Raw genomic sequence first — 20,808 nt, 5'->3', positions numbered from 1 at the left:
GTTGATGTCAGTGGGATGTTAAAGTCTCCTACTCTTACTGTATTCCTGTCAGTTTTTCCGTTTATGTCTGTTAGTATTTGTTTTATATATTAAGTGCTGCTATATTGGTGCATATATGTTAACAACTGTAATAACCTCTTATTGTATTGATCCCTTTATTATTATATAATGTCCTTTTTTGTCTTTCTTTATGGACTTTGTTTTAAGGTCTACTAGTTTGATATGATTATTGCTACCCCTGCTTTCTTGTTGTTTACATTTGCATGAAGTATATTTTTCCATCTGCTCACTTTCAATCTGTGGGTGTCTTTCAACCTGAAGTGAGTCTCTTATAGGAAACATAGTGTAGGTTCTTGCTTTATTTTTTTATCCAATCTACCACTCTATCCATTTTGATTGGAGCATTTAGCCCATTGACATTTAAAGTAATCATTGATAGTTATGTACTTATTGCCATTTTATTCCTTGTTTTCCAGTTGTTTTTGTGGTTCTTTGTTCCATTCTTCTTCTTTTTGTTTTTCCTTTTGTGGTTTGATGATTTTCTTTTGTAGTATGCTTGAGTTCCTTTCTTTTTGGTTTTTGTGAACTATTGTATGTTTTTGATTTGTGGTTTCCCTGGTTTTCAAGTATGTTGACCCATAACTGTATCTACTTACTTTAGACTGATAGTCATAATAGTTCAAGCACATTCTAAAAATCTACATTTTTAACTCTCCTCTCCCACTTTTGTAATTTTGATGTCCTATTTTACATCTGTATGTTTATTGTTTTGATTTTAATTGTAGTTACAATTACTTTTACAAAATTTTTGGATGTTTTTTTAATCTATGTCCTGGCTTATCTAAGTGATCTTTAGTCCTGACTATATATTTGCCTTTCCTATTATGATTTTTCCCTTTCCTGTAGATTTTTGTTTCTTTTCTATTTAGATAAGACCCTTCAATGTTTATTTTAGGGTAGGTTTAGTATTGTTGAATTCTTTTAGCTTTTGCTTGTCTGAGGAATTGTTTATCTCTTCTTCTATTCTAAATGATAATCTTGCTGGGTAGAATATCCTAGGTTGCACGTTTTTCCCTTTCAGGACTTGGTCTGCACAGCTTCTGCAGAGAAATTGTCTAATAGCTTTATGTGGGTTTCCTTGTAATTGACTCTTTGTTTTTCTCTTGCTGCCTTTAGAATTCTCTCTTTAACTGTTGCTATTTTAATTATGATATATCTTGGTGTGGGTCTAATTGGGGTCATCTTGTTTGGGATACTCTGTGCTTCCTGCACCTGAATATCTGTTTCCATCTTTAGGTTTGGAAATTTTTCAGCCATAATTTCTTAAATACATTTTTTGAAGTTAAGTATTTTTTTAAAATTAATTAACGAATTTATTTATTTATTGGCTGCGTTGGGTCTTCGTTGCTGTGTGGGCTTTCTCTAGTTGCGGAGAGTGGGGGCTACTCTTCGTTGCAGTGCATGGGCATCTCATTGTGGTGGGTTCTCTTGTTATAGAGCACAGGCTCTAGGTGCACGGGCTTCAGTAGTTGTGTCATGCAGGCTCAGTAGTTGTGGCACACAGGCTTAGTTGCTCCGCAGCATGTGGGATCTTCCCAGACCAGGGCTCAAACCTGTGTCCCCTGCATTGGCAGGTGGATTCTTAACCACTGCACCCCCAGGGGAGTCCCTTAAATACATTTTTGATTCCCTTCTCTCTCTCCTTCTTCCTCTGGAGCCCCTATTATGTGTAAATTGGCATGCTTTGTATTATCCCATAGATCTTGTATTTATTTAAATTTAATTTTATTTCTCTGTTTTTATACAGGAGATCTTATTAGTTACCTAGTTTATACGTATTAGTGTGTATATGTCAATCCTAATCTCCCTATTTATCCCACCACCACCACCACCACCACCACCACCCCAACCTGCTTTCCCTCCTTGGTGTCCATACATTGTTCTCTACATCTGTGTCTCTATTTTTGCCTTGCAAACCAGTTAATCTGTACTGTTTTTCTAGATTCCACATATATGCGTTAATATACAATATTTGTTTTTCTCTTTCTGACTCAATTCACTCTGTATGACAGTCTCTAAGTCCATCCACATCTCTACAAATGACCCAATTTCGTTCCTTTTTATGACTGAGTAATATTCCATTGTATATATGTGCCACATCTTCTTTATCCATTCATCTGTCGATGGACACTTAGGTTGCTTCCATGTCCTGGCTATTGTAAATAGAGCTGCAGTGAACATTGTGGTATATATATGACTCTTTTTGAATTATGGTTTTCTCCGGGTATATGCCCAGTAGTGGGATTGCTGGGTCATATGGTAGTTCTATTTTAATTTTTTTTCCCTAGTGATAAACAAATCTCTATCCTACTAAGTACAATGGCACTGAAACTGAGGGCACCAAAGGGAGGGCTCAAAGGAAGCTATGTACAAATAACAGTGTTTGGATATTAAGTAAACTGTTATAAAGTTTTAGAAATCATTTTCTATACAAACAACATTTTAGAATGGTTGTGTCATCTTGTGCCATATTTAAAGGAAAACTGCAGTTAGCATAAATTAAAGTAGATAATATGGTTCCTTACCATATCAGCAAATTTTTATCTCCATATAGATAATTACTAGTGTGTCATTCCATAAACCTATATAAAGACCCACCCAACCAGAAGAGAAACCACAGTTTTCCTTTAATGTAAGCCTGTTTTTGTGTTAAGAGTAAAATCCTTACTGGTACTGGTCAGTTTAAAAATGTCTCCTGAAAACTTCTAATTTGTGGATTTATGGGGTGGCATTAACCAGCATCTGGTTTCTATTCTCTGGCAGAGTTTTGAACTTGAATTGTGATAGAAGCATTCAACATTATCAGGGGTAGTGGGTAGGGAAGGTCCAAAGCTCTGCCAGTCCCAAATCCATACAGCTGTCATTCCAAAGAAGAGGGTATTAAATCATTTATTGATTACATATGATAATGGATGATACACAAGCTTCATTCCCACCTATAACTTTATCTGGTACCATAATTCAATTTAGATATATTGCATAGGATATGTGCCAACAATCATATTAATAACCAAAAAACTCCATGACTTTGCTTGGGTGACCCTTTTCACAGTGAACTCCAGGTCACAACACAGTAACTGTCAGTTCAGCTACACCGAAGTTTCTGAAGACAATAGCTTCTCCACCAAAGCAGGGTGTAAGTAAATTTTGAATGGAATCTGGCATCACCCTGAAGGAATTCTAACTTCACACTGTTGGGATAGTTTACCAGAATGGCTTCAGAGTAGACTAACTTTACACAGCACATTTAATAAAAAGACACATTTATTCAGCGTCATGATCAGACTATTACACTTAGCAGTCAACAGCATGGGTACAAAAAAAAAAAAAATCTACATTAGAACCCTTTGTTGGAATGCTTTACACTTTCCACAAAACAGAAACTAAGATAATCTGTTATACGATTAGTCACAAGTACAGTCCTCAAGTTCTTTTGCCCATACACATGAATACTGTCTAAAACATGTCTTCTTTGTAGATGCTAGGCCCTGCCACCACGGTGCTTGGCTGAGTTCACAAATCTCTTGTACCCTGTAGCTTCCCTGTCACTTCCCTGGCTCTCCTCTCCTGCTAAGCTTTGTTTCCTGGCAGTAATTACAACCTCCTGCCGCTGCCATAGCTACTGCTGCTGCTGGAACCACCACAGCTACCTTGGTTTCGTGGTTTGGCAAAGTATTGGCTTCCTCCACCATAGGGGCCAGAACTTCTGACTCCAAAGTTTCCTCCTTTCATGGGTCCAAAATTTGAAAATTGATTGTTGTAATTGCCAAAATCATTGTAGCTTCCACCACCTCCAAAATTGCTCCCATCATTACCGAATCCATTATAGCCATCCCCACTGCCACCATAGCCACCACCACCGCGGCTGCCACCAAAGCCACCTCAACCACTGAAGTTTCCTCCACCACCAAAGTTGTCATTCCCACCAAAACCACCTCCACGACGACCACCAAAGCTTCCAGAACCACTTTGACCTCTTTGGCTGGATGAAGCACTAGCCATCTCTTGCTGAGATAGGGCTTTCCTTACTTCACAATTGTGGCCATTCACAGTGTGGTATTTCTGAACGACAGTCTTGTCTATGGAGTCATGGTCATCAAAGGTTACGAAAGCAAAGCCTCTTTTTTTGCCACTGCCTTGGTCGATCATAATTTCAGTCACTTCAATTTTCCCATACTGTTCAAAATAATCTCTTAGGTGATGTTCTTCAGTGTCTTCTTTAATGCCACCAACAAAAATCTTTTTCACAGTTAAGTGGGCGCCAGGTCTTTGAGAATCTTCTCTTGAGATGGCCTTCTTTGGTTCCCCAACTCTTCCATCCACCTCGTGTGGCCTTGCCTTCATGGCCGCACCCACCTCCTCCACAGTAGCATACATGACAACCCGGAAGCCTCTGGAGCGCCTGGTGCTTGGATCCCTCATTACCACACAGTCTGTGCGTGCTCCCCACTGCTCACAATGGCTCCTCAGGCTCCCATCGGTTGTTTCAAAGCTCAAACCTCCGATGAAGAGCTTCCGCAGCTGTTTGGGCCCTTTGGGAGACTCTGACTTAGACATGACGACAGTGGAGGGGGGAGACGTCAACGATGCTTACTCGGTGGTGTCTATGGGCAGAAAGCTATTTGAATTTGTTTGTTTGTTTGTTTGTTTTTTGCGGCACGTGGGCCTCTCACTGTTGTGGCCTCTCCCGCTGCAGAGCACAGGCTCCGGACATGCAGGGTCAGCGGCCATGGCTCACGGGCCTAGTTGCTCCGCAGCATGTGGGATCCTCCCAGACCGGGGCATGAACCCGTGTCCCCTGCATTGGCAGGCAGACTCTCAACCACTGTGCCACCAGGGAAGCCCAGCTATTTGAATTTTTTAAGGAACCTCCATACTGTTCTCCATAGTGGCTGTATCAATTTACATTCTCAGCAGTGCCAGAGGGTTCCCTTTCCTCCACACCCTCTCCAGCATTTGTTGTTTGTATATTTTTTGATGATGCCCATTCTAACTGGTAAAAAGTGATACCTCATTGTAGTTTTGATTTGCATTTCTCTAATAATTAGTGATGTTGAGCAGTTTTTCATGAGCCTCTTCACCATCTGTATGTCTTCTTTGGAGAGATGTCTATTTAGGTCTTCTGCCCATTTTTGGATTGGGTTGTTTGTTTTTTTAATATTGAGCTGCATGAGCTGTTAATATATTTTGGAGATTAATCCTTAGTCTGTTGAATCATTTGCAAATATTTTCTCCCATTCTGAGGGTTGTCTTTTTGTCATGTTTATGGTTTACTTTGCTGTGCAAAAGCTTTTAAGTTTCAATAGGTCACATTTGTTTATTTTTGTTTTTACTCCTATTACCCTAGGAGGTGAGTCAAAAAAGATCTTGCTGTGATTTCTGTCAAAGAGTGTTCTTTCTGTGTTTTCCTCTAAGAGTTTTATACTGTCTGGCCTTACATGTAGGTCTTTAATCCATTTTGAGTTTATTTTTGCATATGGTGTTAGGGAGTGTTCTAACTTCATACTTTTACATGTAGCTGTCCAGTTTTCCCAGCACCACTTATTGAAGAGACTGTCTTTTCTCCATTGTATATCCTTGCCTCCTTTGTCATAGATTAGTTGACCATAGGTGTGTGGGTTGATCTCTGGGTTTTCTATCCTGTTCCATTGATCTGTATTTCTGTTTTTGTGCCAGTACTATATTGTCTTGATTACTGTAGCTTTGTAGTATAGTCTGAGGTCAGGGAGTCTGATTCCTCCAGCTCTGTTTTATTCCCTCAGGATTCTTTTGGCTATTCGGGGTCTTTTGTGTCTCCATACAAATTTTAAGATTATTTGTTCTAGTTCTGTTAAAAATACCATTGGTAATTTGATGGGGATTGCATTGAATCTGTAGATTGCTTTGGGTAGTATAGGCATTTTCACAATATTGATTCTTCCAATCCAAGAACATAGTATATCTCTCCACCTGTTTGTGTCATCTTTGATTAATTTCATCAGTGTCTTATAGTTTTCTGAGTACAGGTCTTTTACCTCCTTAGGTAGATTTATTCCTAGGTGTTTTATTCTTTTTGTTGCAATGGTGAATGGGATTGTTTCCTTAATTTCTCTTTATGACCTTTCATTCTTAGTGTATAGGAATGCAAGAGATTTCTGTGCATCAATTTTGTACCCTGCAACTTTACCAAATTCATTGGTTAGCTCTAGTAGTTTTCTGATAGCATCTTTGGGATTATCTATGTATAGTATCATGTCATCTGCAAACAGTGACAGTTTTACTTCTTTCCCAATTTGGATTCCTTTTATTTCATTTTCTTCTCTGAATGCCAGGGCTAGGACTTCCAAAAGTATGTTGACTAATAGTGGTGAGAGGTGACCTCCTTGTCTTGTTCCTGATCTTAGAGGAAATGCTTTCAGTTTTTCACCATTGAGAATGATGCTTGCTGTTGGTTTGTTGTATATGGCCCTTGTTATGTTGAGGTAGGTTCCCTCTGTGCCCACTTTCTGGAGAGTTTTTATCATAAATGGGTGTTGAATTTTGTCAAAAGCTTTTTGTGCATCTATTGAGATGATCATATGGTTTTTATTCTTCAATTTGTTAATATGGTATATCACATTGATTGATTTGTGTATATTGAAGAATCCTTGCATCCCTGGGATAAATCTCACTTGATCATGGTGTATGATCCTTTTAATGTGCTGTTGGATTCTGTTTGCTTGTATTTTGTTGAGGATTTTTGCATCTATATTCACCAGTGATATTGGTCTGTAATTTTGTTGTTGTTGCTGTATCTTTGTCTGGTTTTGGTATCAGGGTGATTGTGGCCTAGTAGAATGAGTTTGGGAGTGTTCTTTCCTCTGCAATTTTTGGAAGAGTTTGAGAAGGATAGATGTTAGCTCTTCTCTAAATGATTGATAGAATTCACCTGTGAAGCCATCTGGTCCTGGACTTTTGTTTGTTGGAAGATTTTTAATCATAGTTTCAATTTCATTACTTGTGATTGGTCCGTTCATATTTTCTATTTCTTCCTGGTTCAGTCTTGGAAGGTTATACCTTTCTAAGAATTTGTCCATTTCTTCCAGGTTGTCCATTTTATTGGCATAGAGTTGCTTGTAGTAGTCTCTTAGGATATACTGTATTTCTGCAGTGTCCATTGTAACTTCCCCTTTTTCATTTCTAATTTTATTGATTTGAGTCCTCTCCCTCTTTTTCCTGATGAGTCTGGCTAGTGGTTTATCAATTTTGTTTACCTTCTCAAAGAACCAGCTTTTAGTTTTATTGATCTTTGCCATTGTTTTCTTTGTTTCTAGTTCATTTATTTCTGCTCTGATCTTTATGATTTCTTTCCTTCTACTAACTTTGGGTTTTGTTTGTTCTTCTTTCTCTAGTTCCTTTAGGTGTAAGGTTAGATTGTTTATTTGTGATTTTTCTTGTTTCTTGAGGTAGGATTATATTGCTATAAATTTCCCTCCTAGAACTGCTTTTGCTGCATCCCATAGGTTTTGGGTCATCGTGTTTTTGTTGTCATGCGTTTTAGGTCGTCATGTTTTTGTTGTCATTTGTCTCATTTTTGTTGTCATTTGCCATGTGTTTTTGTTGTCATTTGTTTTTTGATTTCCTCTTTGATTTCTTCAGTGATCTCTTGGTTATTCAGTAGTGTATTGTTTAGCCTCCATGTGTTTGTATTTTTTATGGTTTTTTTTCCCTGTAATTTATTTCTAATCTCATAGTGTTGTTATTGGAAAATATAATTGATATGATTTCAGTTTACTTAAATTTACCAAGGCTTGAATTGTGACCCGAGATGTGATCTCTCCTGGAGAATGTTCTGTGTGCACTTGAGAAGAAAGTGTAATCTGCTGTTTTTGGATGGAATGTCCTATAAATATCAGTTAAATCTCATTGGTCTATTGTGTCCTTATTAATTTTCTGTCTGGATGATCTGTCCATTGGTGTAAGTGAGGTGTTAAAGTCTCCACTATTATTGTGTTACTGTCGAGTTCCTCTTTTATAGCTGTTAGCATTTGCCTTATGTATTGCAGTGCTCCTATATTGGGTGCATATATATTTATAATAGTTATATCTTCCTCTTGGATTGATCCCTTCATCATTATGTAGTGTCCTTCCTTGCCTCATTCTTTATTTTGAAGCCTATTGTATCTGATATAAGTACTGCTACTCCAGCTTTCTTTTGATTTCCATTTGCATGGAATATCTTTTTCCATCCCCTCACTTTCAGTCTGTATGTGTCCCTAGGTCTGAAGTGGGTCTCTTGTAGACCGCATATATATGGGTCTTGTTTTTGTATCCATTCAGCAACCCTGTGTCTTTTGATTGGAGCATTTAATCCATTCACATTTAAGGTAATTATCAATATATATGTTCCTTTTACTATTTTCTGAATTGTTTTGGGTTTGTTTTTGTAGGTCGTTTTCTTCTCTTGTGCTTCCCACTTAGAGAAGTTCCTTTAGCATTTGTTATATAGCTGGTTTGGTGGTGCTGAATTCTCTTAGCTTTTGTTTGTGGGCAAAGGTTTTGATTTTTCCAGTGAATCTGAATGAGATCCTTTCCAGGTACAGTAATCTTGATTGTAGCTTCTTCCTTTTCATCACTTTGAACCTATCATGCCACTCCCTTCTGGCTTGTAGAGTTTCTGCTGAGAAAACGGCTGTTAACATACAGGGGAACTCCTATAAGGTTATTTGTCATTTTTCCCTTGTTACTTTTAATTATTTTTCTTTGTCTTTAATTTTTGTCAATTTGATTACTATGTGTCTCGGCGTGTTTTTCCTTGGGTTTATCCTGCCTGGAACTCTGTGGTTCCTGGACTTAGGTGGCAATTTCCTTTCCCATGCTAGGGAAATTTTTGACTATAATCTCTTCAGATATTTTCTTGGGTCGTTTCTATCTCTCATCTCCTTCTGCGGCCCCTATAATGCAAATGTTGGTGAGTTTAATGTTGTCCCAGAGGCCTCTTAGGCTGTTTTCATTTCTTTTCATTCTTTTATCTTTATTCTGTTCCACAGCAGTGAATTCCACCATTCTGTCTTCCAGGTCACTTATGCGTTCTTCTGCCTCAGTTATTCTGCTCTTGATTCCTTCTAGTGTATTTTTCATTTCAGTTATTGTATTGTTCGTCTCTGTTTGTTCTTTAATTCTTCTAGTTGTTTGTTCTTTAATCCTCCTAGGTCTTTGTTAAACATTTCTTTCATGTTCTCGATCTTTGCCTCCATTCTTTTTCTGAGGTCCTGGATCATCTTCACTGTCATTATTCTGAAGTCTTTTTCTGGAAGGTTGCCTATGTCCACTTCATTTAGTTGTTTTTCTGGGGTTTTATCTTGTTGCTTCATCTGGTACATGGTCCTCTGCCTTTTCATTTTGTCTATCTTTCTGTGAATGTGGTTTTCGTTCCACAGGCTGCAGGACTGTAGTTCTTCTTGCTTCTGCTGTCTGCTCTCTGGTGGATGAGGCTATCTAAGAGGCTTGTGCACGCTTCCTAATGGGAGGGACTGGTGTTGGGTAGAGCTGGATGTTGCTCTGTTGGGCAGAGCTCAGTAAAACTTTAGTCCACTTGTCTGCTGATGGGTGGGGCTGCGTTCCTTTCCTGTTGGTTTTTTGGCCTGAGGCAACCCAGCACTGGAGAATGCAGGGTCTTTTGTGGGGCTAATGGCGGACTCCTGGAGGGCTCAGGCCAAGGAGTACTTCCCAGAACTTCTGCTGCCAGTGTCCTTCTGCTGCCAGCTGCCCCTGTCCTCTGCAGGAGGCCCTCCAACACTAGCAGGTAGGTCTGATTCAGTCTCCTATGGGGTCACTGCTTCTTACCCCTGGGTCCTCATGTGCACAGTACCTTGTGTGTGCCCTTCAAGAGTGGAGTCTCTGTTTCCCTCAGTCCTGTCAAAGTCCTGCAATCAAATCCTGCTAGCCTTCAAAGTCTGATTCTCTTGGAATTCCTCTTCCTGTTGTCAGACCCACAGGTTGGGAAGCCTGACGTGGGGCTTAGAACCTTCACTCCAGTGGGTGGACTTCTGTGATATAATTGTTCTCCAGTTTGTGATTCAACCCCCCCGGCAGTTATGGGGTTTGATTTTATTGTGATTGCGGTCCTCCTACCATCTCATTGAGGCTTCTCCTTTGTCTTTGGATGTGGGGTATCTTCTGGATGTGTGGTGAGTTCCAGTGTCTTCCTGTCGATGATTGTTCAGCAGTAATTGTGATTCTGGTGTTCTCGCAGGAGGGAATGAGTGCACGTCCTTCTACTCAGCCATCTTGAACAAATCTCCTTAGATCTTGTATGTTGCTTTCATTTTTCTTTCATTTGTCTTTCTGTCTGCTGTTCTGATTGGGTGATTTCCATTATTCTATCTTCCAGATCACTTATTCATTCTTCTGCATTATTTAGTCTGCTATTCATTACTTCTAGATTGGTTTTTATCTGGGCAATTGAGTTATCTAATTTTGAGTAGTTCTTTTTTTATAGTTTCTAGTTCCTTGTTACAGTGATCTGCATTGCTATCAATAATTTTTCCTAATTCCTTTGGCATTTTTATTACCTCCTTTTTGAACTCAGAGTCTAGTAGACTGGTGAATCTGTTTCATTATTTGTTCTTCCAGGGGATTTCTCTTGTTCTTTTAATTGGGAGTCACTCCTCTGCTTTTTCATTTTACTTAAATTTCTCTGTCTCTATGAATTTAGGAGAGTTATCTCCTGTGGTCTTGAAGGGATGTTTTTATATGGGAGCTTTCCTGTATAGACTGTGTGAGTCCAACATGTTTGGTGTGAGGATTGTTTTTGGTACAGATGCCAGCCACATTTTTCCTCAGAGCGTCCTGTCCGTTATCCCCTTGATAGTAGATGTTGTGGTATCCGGAGTATGCACTCTAGGGGCTCCCTAGAGTAAGGGCCTGCCTCTGTGGACTTTCCCTCCTTCACAGATCCCTTCCAGGGGCACTGGTCCTGTTCTGATGCCTTTTATTTTCCATCCTACTTGGTTACATGGAGATTATTTTTGGTTTTATGAGAGATCTTCTGCCGGTTTCCAGTTTGTTTCCTGTGAGAATTGTTCCATATGTAGATATATTTTTGATGTGTTTCTAGGGTGAGGTGAGCTCCCTGTGCTCCCACTCTACCATCTTAACCCTCTCTTAATTTGGCTTCTTTTAAATGATTTTATTGAAAATACTTCTGCCAAATAATAAGGTCCTAACTGTCTAAGTTGTATCACTGATATTTTCCACCTTCATTTTATTTGACTTTTCCACAGAATTTGATGCTATTTGTCAGTTCTTTCTCGAAACTTTTTCTGAAGTTTCATGACGTGACCCTGGCCTGGTTTTCTTCATCTCTCTCTCTCTTAGCTTTCTGAGCTGCTTTCAGGGTCTAAATTTCTCTTCCCGTCCTTTAAGTATCGGCATTTTACACTAATTCCTCTTCTTTTCTCTCTTTCTGTACTTTCCCTAGAAGGTCACATTCAAATCCATGGCTTCAACTGCCATCAAATACACAGATGGCTTCTCACATCTCTGTGCAGTACCCAATTTTCTCCTAAGATCTAAGTCCACATTTCCCCGCATCTACTTGGATACATCCACTTCAGTGCATCACAAGCATTTCAAAGTTTGTATGCCCCCAAATGGAAATTACCGCTCTTCCCCACCCCAACTTGCTCATAATCCAGTATTCTCGATTATCTACCAGATTTCTAAATTAAGAAAACCCTTCATCTCTGTATTATATTTCCCCTTCTTAAAGGGGGAATGTATTATAATCTGTTGGTTGCCTATTTAAAAGCTATTCTTGACTTTTCTCGATGAGTTCCCTGACTTGTTTTGGAGAAGCCATATGTTTAGATCAAAGGCATGAGTTATGGATTGGTTATGTTAGTCTTGGAAATCCCATTCATTTTTGTCAGATATTCATTTCCACACCCTCTTCTGAACCTAGGAGTGGCCACATGATTCATTTTTAGTCAATGAAAAGTTATCTGGATATCATCTTGAAGAATTTCTTTTTCTTTGATAAAACTGGTGAAATGTACTTGTTCCCTTTTTTCCTTCTTGGGATACTGTCATGTGAAGGTATGATGCTTGGACTGTGGCAGCCCTCTTGCTACCGTTGGAGAAAAACCTTTAGAATGAAAGCCAATACATAAGGATGGTGGTACAAAAGAATGGGGTAATGTCTATGATTTGAAGTACAGAGCCTACAGTCCTTTTCTACAGGACTGTAGAAAGCTACTTGGCAGCTTGAGTGTATCCAGGGAACTGAGAAAAACTCAAAAGTCAAAATATCAAAATTTGTCAGCCTTGGGAGTTGTATCATATTCAATTTCATGAACCAAAATGTAGGAGAAACAGAAAACTTGGTGGAGAGCCACAAAGATAATTAAATGGCTGGAAAGGAAAGCCTACTAAAACATTGAAAGATTTGTAACTATTTACTAAATAATAAAATCTTAAAAACTTAATCATATTGTACTACAAAGAGGTTTATTATAGATAGAATATTGATCAGTTCTTATATGCTTTTATAGCGATATAATACAAACTATGGCTTCACATTTAATAGCCTGATATTCCTAATCTAAATCAGTTATCTTTTTCCTTTTACCTACTTTCTCCTCTTAAATTCTGAAATGGTTCAATTTTCCATTGCTCAACACACTACCCAGACTGTATACCTCAAAGTCATGTTTACTGATGGCCTCTCCTTCTCCCAACATAATAGCCTTAAATGTAATTCTTTTTACAGTATAAAGTGCTCTTTTAAAAAAAATTTTACTAGTTTTTAATTGATTATATTCAAGTGGTTACCTTGGCCACAGAGTTGCTCTACTTGGGTCCTATAACACATTGTCATTCAAGGATATAATACATAATGAATTTACTGTACAACTATACATTTTCTTCTTCCCAGGAATCAGACCTGGTCCTGGGGTCTGGGCTAGGCAACCGACGTCATCCTGTACTCTCCATCACTGCACTTCTGCCATAAGCCTGTATGCACACAAAATCTTCTCCTCTGAGCCCTGTTCCCCTTCTCCTACTCCTCCACAAAGGACAACTCTCCAGAGGGGTCAGAAAAATCACCAAGTTCTCACAGCCGACTCTGAATCCCACTTAGATTTAGCTCGGTCCCCCAGACATACTGAAAACACCTGTCCTAAGGAATTTAATTCATTCCCTTATATTTATAGCAGACTCCTCCCTTCCTTTAGGAACCTGACTAGGGAGAGAAAGAGACACAAAAGTAAAGAAAATGGTTTGTGTGTGGGCTGGGGTGAAGAACGGAGCAGACTGTAAGGTAAGGAAAGAGATACTTAAATATTGACTCAATGCAAACCCAAGAATATTTTAAGGTTCATTATTATACATCACAACCAACTGGTACTTTTTGAATTCTGAATGTGTGTCCAGCACCGTGTCAAGGACAGAAAGAATTCAGCAGAAGTAGTAGATACATGCTTCTTAAGGCACGTGACGTTCATGATCTAAAAATTCCACTTCTGGTTATACACCTCAAAGAGCTAAAAACAGAGACTTGAAGAGATATTTGTACAAGAATGTTCATAGCAACATTATTCACAGTATCCAAAAGGTATAAGCAACCAAGTGTCCATCAACATATGAACTGATAGACAAAATACTGCATACAATGGAATGCTATTCAACCTTAAAAAGGAAGGAAATTCTGACATAAGCTACAATGTGGAAGAACCTTGAAGACGTTATGCTAAGTGAAATAAACCAATCACAAAAGGACAAATACTGTACGATTCCATTTATATGAGTCACCTAGAGTAATCAAATTTATAGCAACAGAAAGTAGAATGGTGGTTGGTAGGGTTGAGGGAGAGAGGAATAGAGAGTTATTATTTATTGTGTACAGTTACAGTTTGCTAGATGAAAAGAATCCTAGAGACAAGATGGCAGTGATAGTTGCACAGCAATGTGACTTAAAGCCATTGAACTGTACACTTCAAAATAGTTAAAATGTTAAATTTTATGTGTATATCACCACAGTTACTAATTTTTTAAAAAGGAACATGACGTTCTTGAAGATCAGATCTATACAACTGAAACAACTAAAAGAACTCAAAGGAGCAAGTATTGTCGTCTGTGGCTTTGAGGACCCCTATGCTTTATTGGCTTATTTTTTGCTTTGTTGAAGTGGATAGTAAGGAAAATGACTATTTCTAGCTCTTCAGGGTAGGCTCCATATCAACTCTTCCAGCACTAATGAGAACAAAATCCAACCAGTTACTTAAAAATTAAATACCATAAAGATAATTAAGCCTACTGAGAAATATTATGTAACATAGGCAGATATGTTTTTCCTCGTAGTCCTTGAGCTGTAAAATTAAAGGTTACCTTAGCCCACATTATTGGAGAGAGGCTTTCAAGGACTTCTAAAAACATGTCTTACTCGGCTTTTTAATTTTTCTTTAGGCAAAAAGAGCCTGCTGTCAATGGAGTTGATAACTAGCATGAGCTAAAGAGGGATTCAAGCTACTGTAGGGAGCTGAGTACTTGCCCTTGTTATTCAAACTCTAGTTGTCAGTTTTGAGCATGGGTGTGGACAACAAATTAATATACAAAGGCCCCAGGTCCCCAACTGGAAATGTCTCCAGGAGGAAGAATTCAGTGGATTGAAAAGAACACACTTTGCATTTTTTATGTACTGCTTTGGGTTCCCGGAAATGTCAATTTATAAATATAGTGCATTATGTCACCCTTCAGTACCATTACTTGGAGAGGATACAGATGTTTTCTTTAGCTATGACACCATGTAAATATCTGCCTTGAAACTTACAGCTACACCACAGACCTTAACACATACGAACTGAGCTACTGTGCTCCCTCTGAAATCCTTTTGAATCCAGTTTTCTCCTGGTGAATGACCTCACCATCCATCCACTTGCTCAGGTGGAAAACAGGAGCAATATCTCCTACTCCTTACCTCCTGCTGCTTCTACCATGTAGTATCTCTCAAACCTATGTACTCTCTCCATCTCCCTTGTTACTACCCTAGTTCAGGCCATAGTCACATCTTACTGGATTAATGCAGCAGCCCCCAACCAAGTCTCGTGCCTCAGGGGTTCGTTGCATCTGATCCAGTCTTCACACTGGAGCCAGGGTGATCTTTGTAAAACACACTTCCTTGCTTAACGTCCTCTTAATGGACACTCAAAAATATGCACACATTAAAATTCACTTTTCACTTGTATGGTTCTCTGAGTTTTGACAAATCCATAGAGCTTTGTAGCCACCACCACAATCAAAATACAGAGCAATTAACCTCACCTTCAAAAAAATTTCCTCATGCTGCCTCTTTGTAGTCAAATCCAACCCCCACCTCTAACCCTAGGCAACCACTGATCTGTTCTTTATCTCCATAGTTTTGCCTTTCCAGCAAGTCATATAAATGGAATGATACAGGATGGAACCTTTGGACTCTGGCTTCTTTCACTCCTCATAATGTGTGTGCGATTCAGATGAGACTCATATGTTAAGTTCAAGTAGTTTCTTATTGCTAAGTAGTATTTCATTAAACCATAAAACTGGTTCATGCTCACTTTATCTGTTTAATATGATGGTTGTATTTTTAAAAAAAAAAGCTTCCATTTGTGGAAAGCTAATTGAAAAAAAGAAAGTACCAGATTCATACCAATACATGGGAGCACTTAGCACAGTGGTTCCACCCTGACCTCTTTCCTGTGCTCCACACTTGTACATCCAAATGCCTCCTGGTCATATTCACTGGGATGCCCCAGTGGCATCTCAAAAGCAGCATGTGCAAAACCTCCTACTTCCTCAGTCTACACTGTTAGTAAATGACAAGCTGTCCACACAGCTGTTCAAATTAAATCCAGAGGATTGTCCTGGCATATTTTTGTATTTTACTCCTTATATCTAAATAATCAGCAATTCTTATTGCTTCGTTCTCAGAATTATATCTCGAATTGGTATTGTCATCTCTATGACTGCAAGAGCCTCCTATGTGGTCCCTGTTTCCACTCTTTCCCCTACTCTAAACCATTCTCCATGAAGCAGGGTAATTTTTGCAAAACTTAAAGATTCCTTTATTAAATAACAAGATTTCTGAGGGGGTCTATGTAAAGACATGTCTACAAGCAAATGTTTTCCTACTTTATCCAAGAGAAGGTCACAATTACTCTGCACTATCACCAATACTGAATTTTTCTGCAGACAATCGGATGTTTAATGCTGAAAGATAAGAAGTGCCAATAGGCACTTTTTCAAAATAAACACTTCCTAGATATATGACCAGACCTTGCCTTATATTGAATTACAGTCAGTTGCCATCTGAATTGTTTTGGATGAATAGGATTCTAGTTTCAAGAAAAATAAGAATGATTATAGAAGAAATGTTTTAGCCTTCATTGAGCAGCTATTAACCTATGACCATGAGAGCAGTTGTGCCCTTAAAAGTGTACGGGAAAAATTCATATTTTAGATAGGATAGATATATGCTAATTTAATATCATTTAAAACACATGAGTGTTCCAGCTACAATGGACTTTTAACCACTTAAAAATTCAGGATTACAGATAGTTTGTACTATCTAATGAGAACAAAAAGGTGGAAGAGCATTTGATTTATAATTCCTGGGATTAAAAGTAATATTTTTAAGATGGCTATACATCTCCCTCACAGGATGCTTACTAGTTACAAAGGGAAAAAATAATAACTTTATAGTATAGAAACCCGGGAATTACCACCTGAACACATGGTCAAAATTAAACGTTCACCATTATGAGACAGACTGGCATCAAGTGCCTCCTGATACGGTGCATTGAGACAAACAGAACATCATTGATTCCTGCCCAAAGTGCAAACCTGAATCAAATCATGAACCATCAGGAAAAAGGCTAGCTGGTCTGGCCTATACTCTTCAAAGAATATCTTTGTCATAAAACACAAGAAGTACTAAGAAACGATCTCAGGTTAAAAAAGACATAACTGAAGGCAACTCATGATCTGGGACCTTCTTTTCCTGTAGAGGATTTAATTGGCACAATTGCCAAAATATGAACAAAGTTTGTCAATTAGATAATGGTATTGCATCAATATTAATTTCTTGATTGTGTTCATTGTGTTATAGTTATCTAAGAGATGTTCTTGCTTTTAGGAAATACACATTCATATAATAAGGAGCAAAGAGCCATGCTTAATTTCAAACTCAGAGGGGGAAAGTGTGTTTATATATGTGTACACAGAGAGGGTGGAGGAAAGAGAGGAGGATAAATACAGTAAAATGTTTACATTTGGCTAATCTGGGTAAAGAATAAAAGGATGTATAGAATTTTTTGTCCTATTCTTGCAATATTTTACTTTAAGTCTGAAATTATGTCAAAAGAAAAACTTTAAAGGAAAAATAGGCATTACCTATGCCATTATGTTAGAGTCTTTTAGAGACACAGTCTCTTTAATATTTTCCCACCTGCCTGAGAATGACTTCCTCCCTCCGAAATAATCATCTTTCTCTTATTCCTCTATGTCTAAACACAAGCTCTCTTTAGAGGTTACTGGGATTGCTTCCCTCCACCCAAACCTCAAGAGAAGGAGGAGTAATCTGTTTTGGTAGCTTTGATAGGATTACATTTGTTTTTGTACAGTTTAACTTATGATGCAAAAATACAATAATTTTTCATATAACAATTTTACTTTTAACGCAATAGAATTATATTCACAGAAGACCAAGGGCTCTACTTGAACTTCCCGTAGGCACTTTGCATTTACTGTTATCAAAAGTTGTATGTTCCTTGACAACGTTATTGTGCCTCCACCTTTACAAGGCATGTAGGCTGGATGCTGGAGAGAAGAAGACAAGGGTGAGAGAATTAGCTCTGTGTGCCCAAATGTTGTTTATAGCGTAGTTAGGAAAATCTATGACACCCTGTGTTGAAAGTCAGGTACCCATGTATGCAACAGGGCCGCCCCAAAGGCAGATGACTAATTCACCATTGAATTATAGGAAATAAATGTTGGTTAGATGCTTAGATTCCAATACAAGCTAAGGAGGTTTGTGAAGACCCAAATTCCCTTGAAAGGCAGAAGTGGAAGATCGAGTGCTCTGAGGCCAGACCATGTTGAATTTTGACTCTGCTCTTTACTGATATGATGATCCTGAGAATGTTCCTTAGGCTCTTTCAGCTCAGTTTCTTCATCTGTAAAATAAGGAAAATAATTCCTACCATGAAGTGTGTTGTAAAGGGACAATGTTAGCAAATCATCTGATGTAGACAGGACACTATTGATTAAGTAGTATAGGCTCATTGCTCACAGCCTACAAGCTTTACATGGATTTACCTGAAAAAAAAGTATGTTAATAAAAATTATAAAATCACTTAGAAAATTCAAAAATTAGATTTATGGACAATTGTATGTTTTAATATCTTTGATATAATGAAGATTTGGGCTTTCAGAGGGAAGCTTACTTACCACCTGCAAATGTTTTAAAACTACTTTATAAGTATTCAATAAAGTGTGATGGTTGTAACTATTTTTTATTTTAATTTTTTATTGATGTATGATTGACATATAATATTATCTTATTTTCAGGTATACAACATAATGATTTGATATTTGTATATATGCAAAATTATCACCACAATAAAGTTAATTAACATTCATTACCATACATAGTTACAGTTTTTAAGACTTACTCTTTTAAAAACTTTTAAATATGCAATACAGTATTATTAACTATAGTCACAATGCTGTACATTACGTCCCCATGACTTATTTATTTTATACTGGAAGTTTGTACCTTTTGACTCTCTTCACCCATTTGCCCACCCTCCACCCTTGCCTCTGTTAACAACTAATTTGTTCTCTGTATCTATGAGCTTTTTTGTTTTTCAGATTCTACAGATAAGTGAGATCATATGGTACTTGTCTTTCTCTGTCTGACTTGTTTCACTTAGTACAATATAATGCCCTGAAGGTCCATCCCTGTTGTTGCAAATGGCAATACTTCATTCTTTTTTTATAGCTGAATAATATTCTATCCATCTTCTTTATCCATCCATCCATCCATCCATTGATGGACACTTAGGTTGTTTCCATATCTTGGCTATTGTAAATAAAGCTGTAATAAACATGGGGGTACATATATCTTTTCAAATAAATATTTTTATTTTCTTCGAGTAAATACCCAGAAGTGAAATTGCTGATTGTGTGGTAGTCCTGTTTTTTGAGGAACCTCCATACTCTTTTCCATAGTAGCTGTATCAGTATACATTCCTACAAAGTCTTCTCTTTTCTCTACATCCTTGCCAACACTTCTTATTTCTTGTCTTTTTGATAATAGCCATTCTGACAGGTGTTATCTCATTGTGGTTTTGATTTGCATTTCCCTGATGATGAGTGATGTTGACCATCTTTTCAGTACCTGTTGACCATTTTTATGTCTTCTTTGGAAAAAAGTCTAATCAGATCTTCTGCCCATTTTTGATCAGATTGTTTTTGGGTCTTGGTGGGGTTTTTTTGTTTTTGTTTTTTTGCTACTGAATTGGATGAGTTCCTTATATTTTGGATATAACTCTTTATCAGATACTTGATTTTCAAAATTTTCTCCCTTTTGATAGGTTTCCTTTTTCAATTTGTAGATGGTTTCCTTTGCTGTGTAGAAGCTTCTTAGTTTGATGTAGACCCACTTGCTTATTTTTTGTTTTGTTGCCTTTGCTTTTGGAGTCAGATCCAAAAATATCATTACCAAGACCATTCCCAAGGCACTTGCTGCCTATGTTTTTTCTTCTAGGAGTTTTATGGTTTCAGGTCTTACATTCAAGTATTCAATCCATTTTGAGTTAAATTTTGTGTATGGTGTAAGACAGTGGTCCAATTTTATTCTTTTGCCTATGGTTGTCCAGTTTTCCCAACACCATTTACTGAAGAGACTGTCCTTTCCCCATTGTATATTCTTGGCTCCTTTGTCATAAATTAATTGACCATATATATGTGGGTTTATTTTTGTACTCTCTATTATGTTCCATTGATTTATGTGTTTGTTTTTATGCCAATATCATACTGTTTTGATTACCATAACTTTGAATTTAGTTTGAAATCAGGGAGCATGATGCCTCCAGCTTTGTTCTTTCTCAAGTTTGTTTTGGCTAATCAGAGTTTTTTGTGGTTCCATACAAATTTCAGGATTGTTTGTTCTCTTTATGTGAAAAATGCCATTGGAATTTTGATAGCAATTGCATTGAATCTGTAGATTGCTTTGTTTTGAAGTGGACATTTTAAATTTTCTAAATGCTAATTTTTTCCCCGTAATGTGAGACTCTTCCAGCCTGGGGCTGATTTTGTTTTAACATCTGTAAGACTGAAACAAATAACCAGACCCAAACCATGGATTATGTGTGATAAGACACTAAAGAGTAAGAGAAAATTTTTATAGAAGCTCCATCTCATCTGCTTTGCTATGTCCTCCCTCCAACTTTGAACATGACCTTCAGTTGTCAGGCTTAAATGCAATAGTTTTATTTGGCTGTTGAACCTAATTATAATGAGTGAAATGCTCTAAGACTTATCACAGATGAGGTGGTGAGCCTTTTTCAGAAATGTCACCTTCAAATAGACTTGTGGCTTAACATATTTGTGGCACCTAACAGCTGTGTGCTTCTCCTAGAAACTTAATCCATCTCACTGATAATGTGGCACAGAAAATAAGATGTGGGGTTAAAAACCTTGGATTAAAATTGAGTATGTTAACATTTATTAAGCATTAAACTATCAACA

At 37.7% G+C, this 20,808-nt stretch overlaps 1 protein-coding gene across 1 annotated transcript; it reads right to left on the bottom strand.

The window, feature by feature from the left end:
• Positions 1-3,942: 3,942 nt before the first annotated feature.
• LOC114909028 (heterogeneous nuclear ribonucleoprotein A1-like) lies at positions 3,943-4,617 on the bottom strand. The gene has a single exon (XM_029245881.1). The coding sequence runs from the start codon at positions 4,615-4,617 to the stop codon at positions 3,943-3,945; it is 675 nt and encodes a 224-aa protein (XP_029101714.1).
• Positions 4,618-20,808: the final 16,191 nt, after the last annotated feature.

The sequence above is a fragment of the Monodon monoceros genome, unplaced genomic scaffold, assembly GCF_005190385.1.
Source record: "Monodon monoceros isolate NGI ecotype Baffin Bay Population unplaced genomic scaffold, NGI_Narwhal_1 Super_Scaffold_4, whole genome shotgun sequence".
Classification (NCBI taxonomy): Eukaryota; Metazoa; Chordata; class Mammalia; order Artiodactyla; family Monodontidae; genus Monodon; species Monodon monoceros.
Note: the sequence above shows the minus strand (reverse complement) of the source record. Positions and strands in the feature narration are given on the sequence as shown.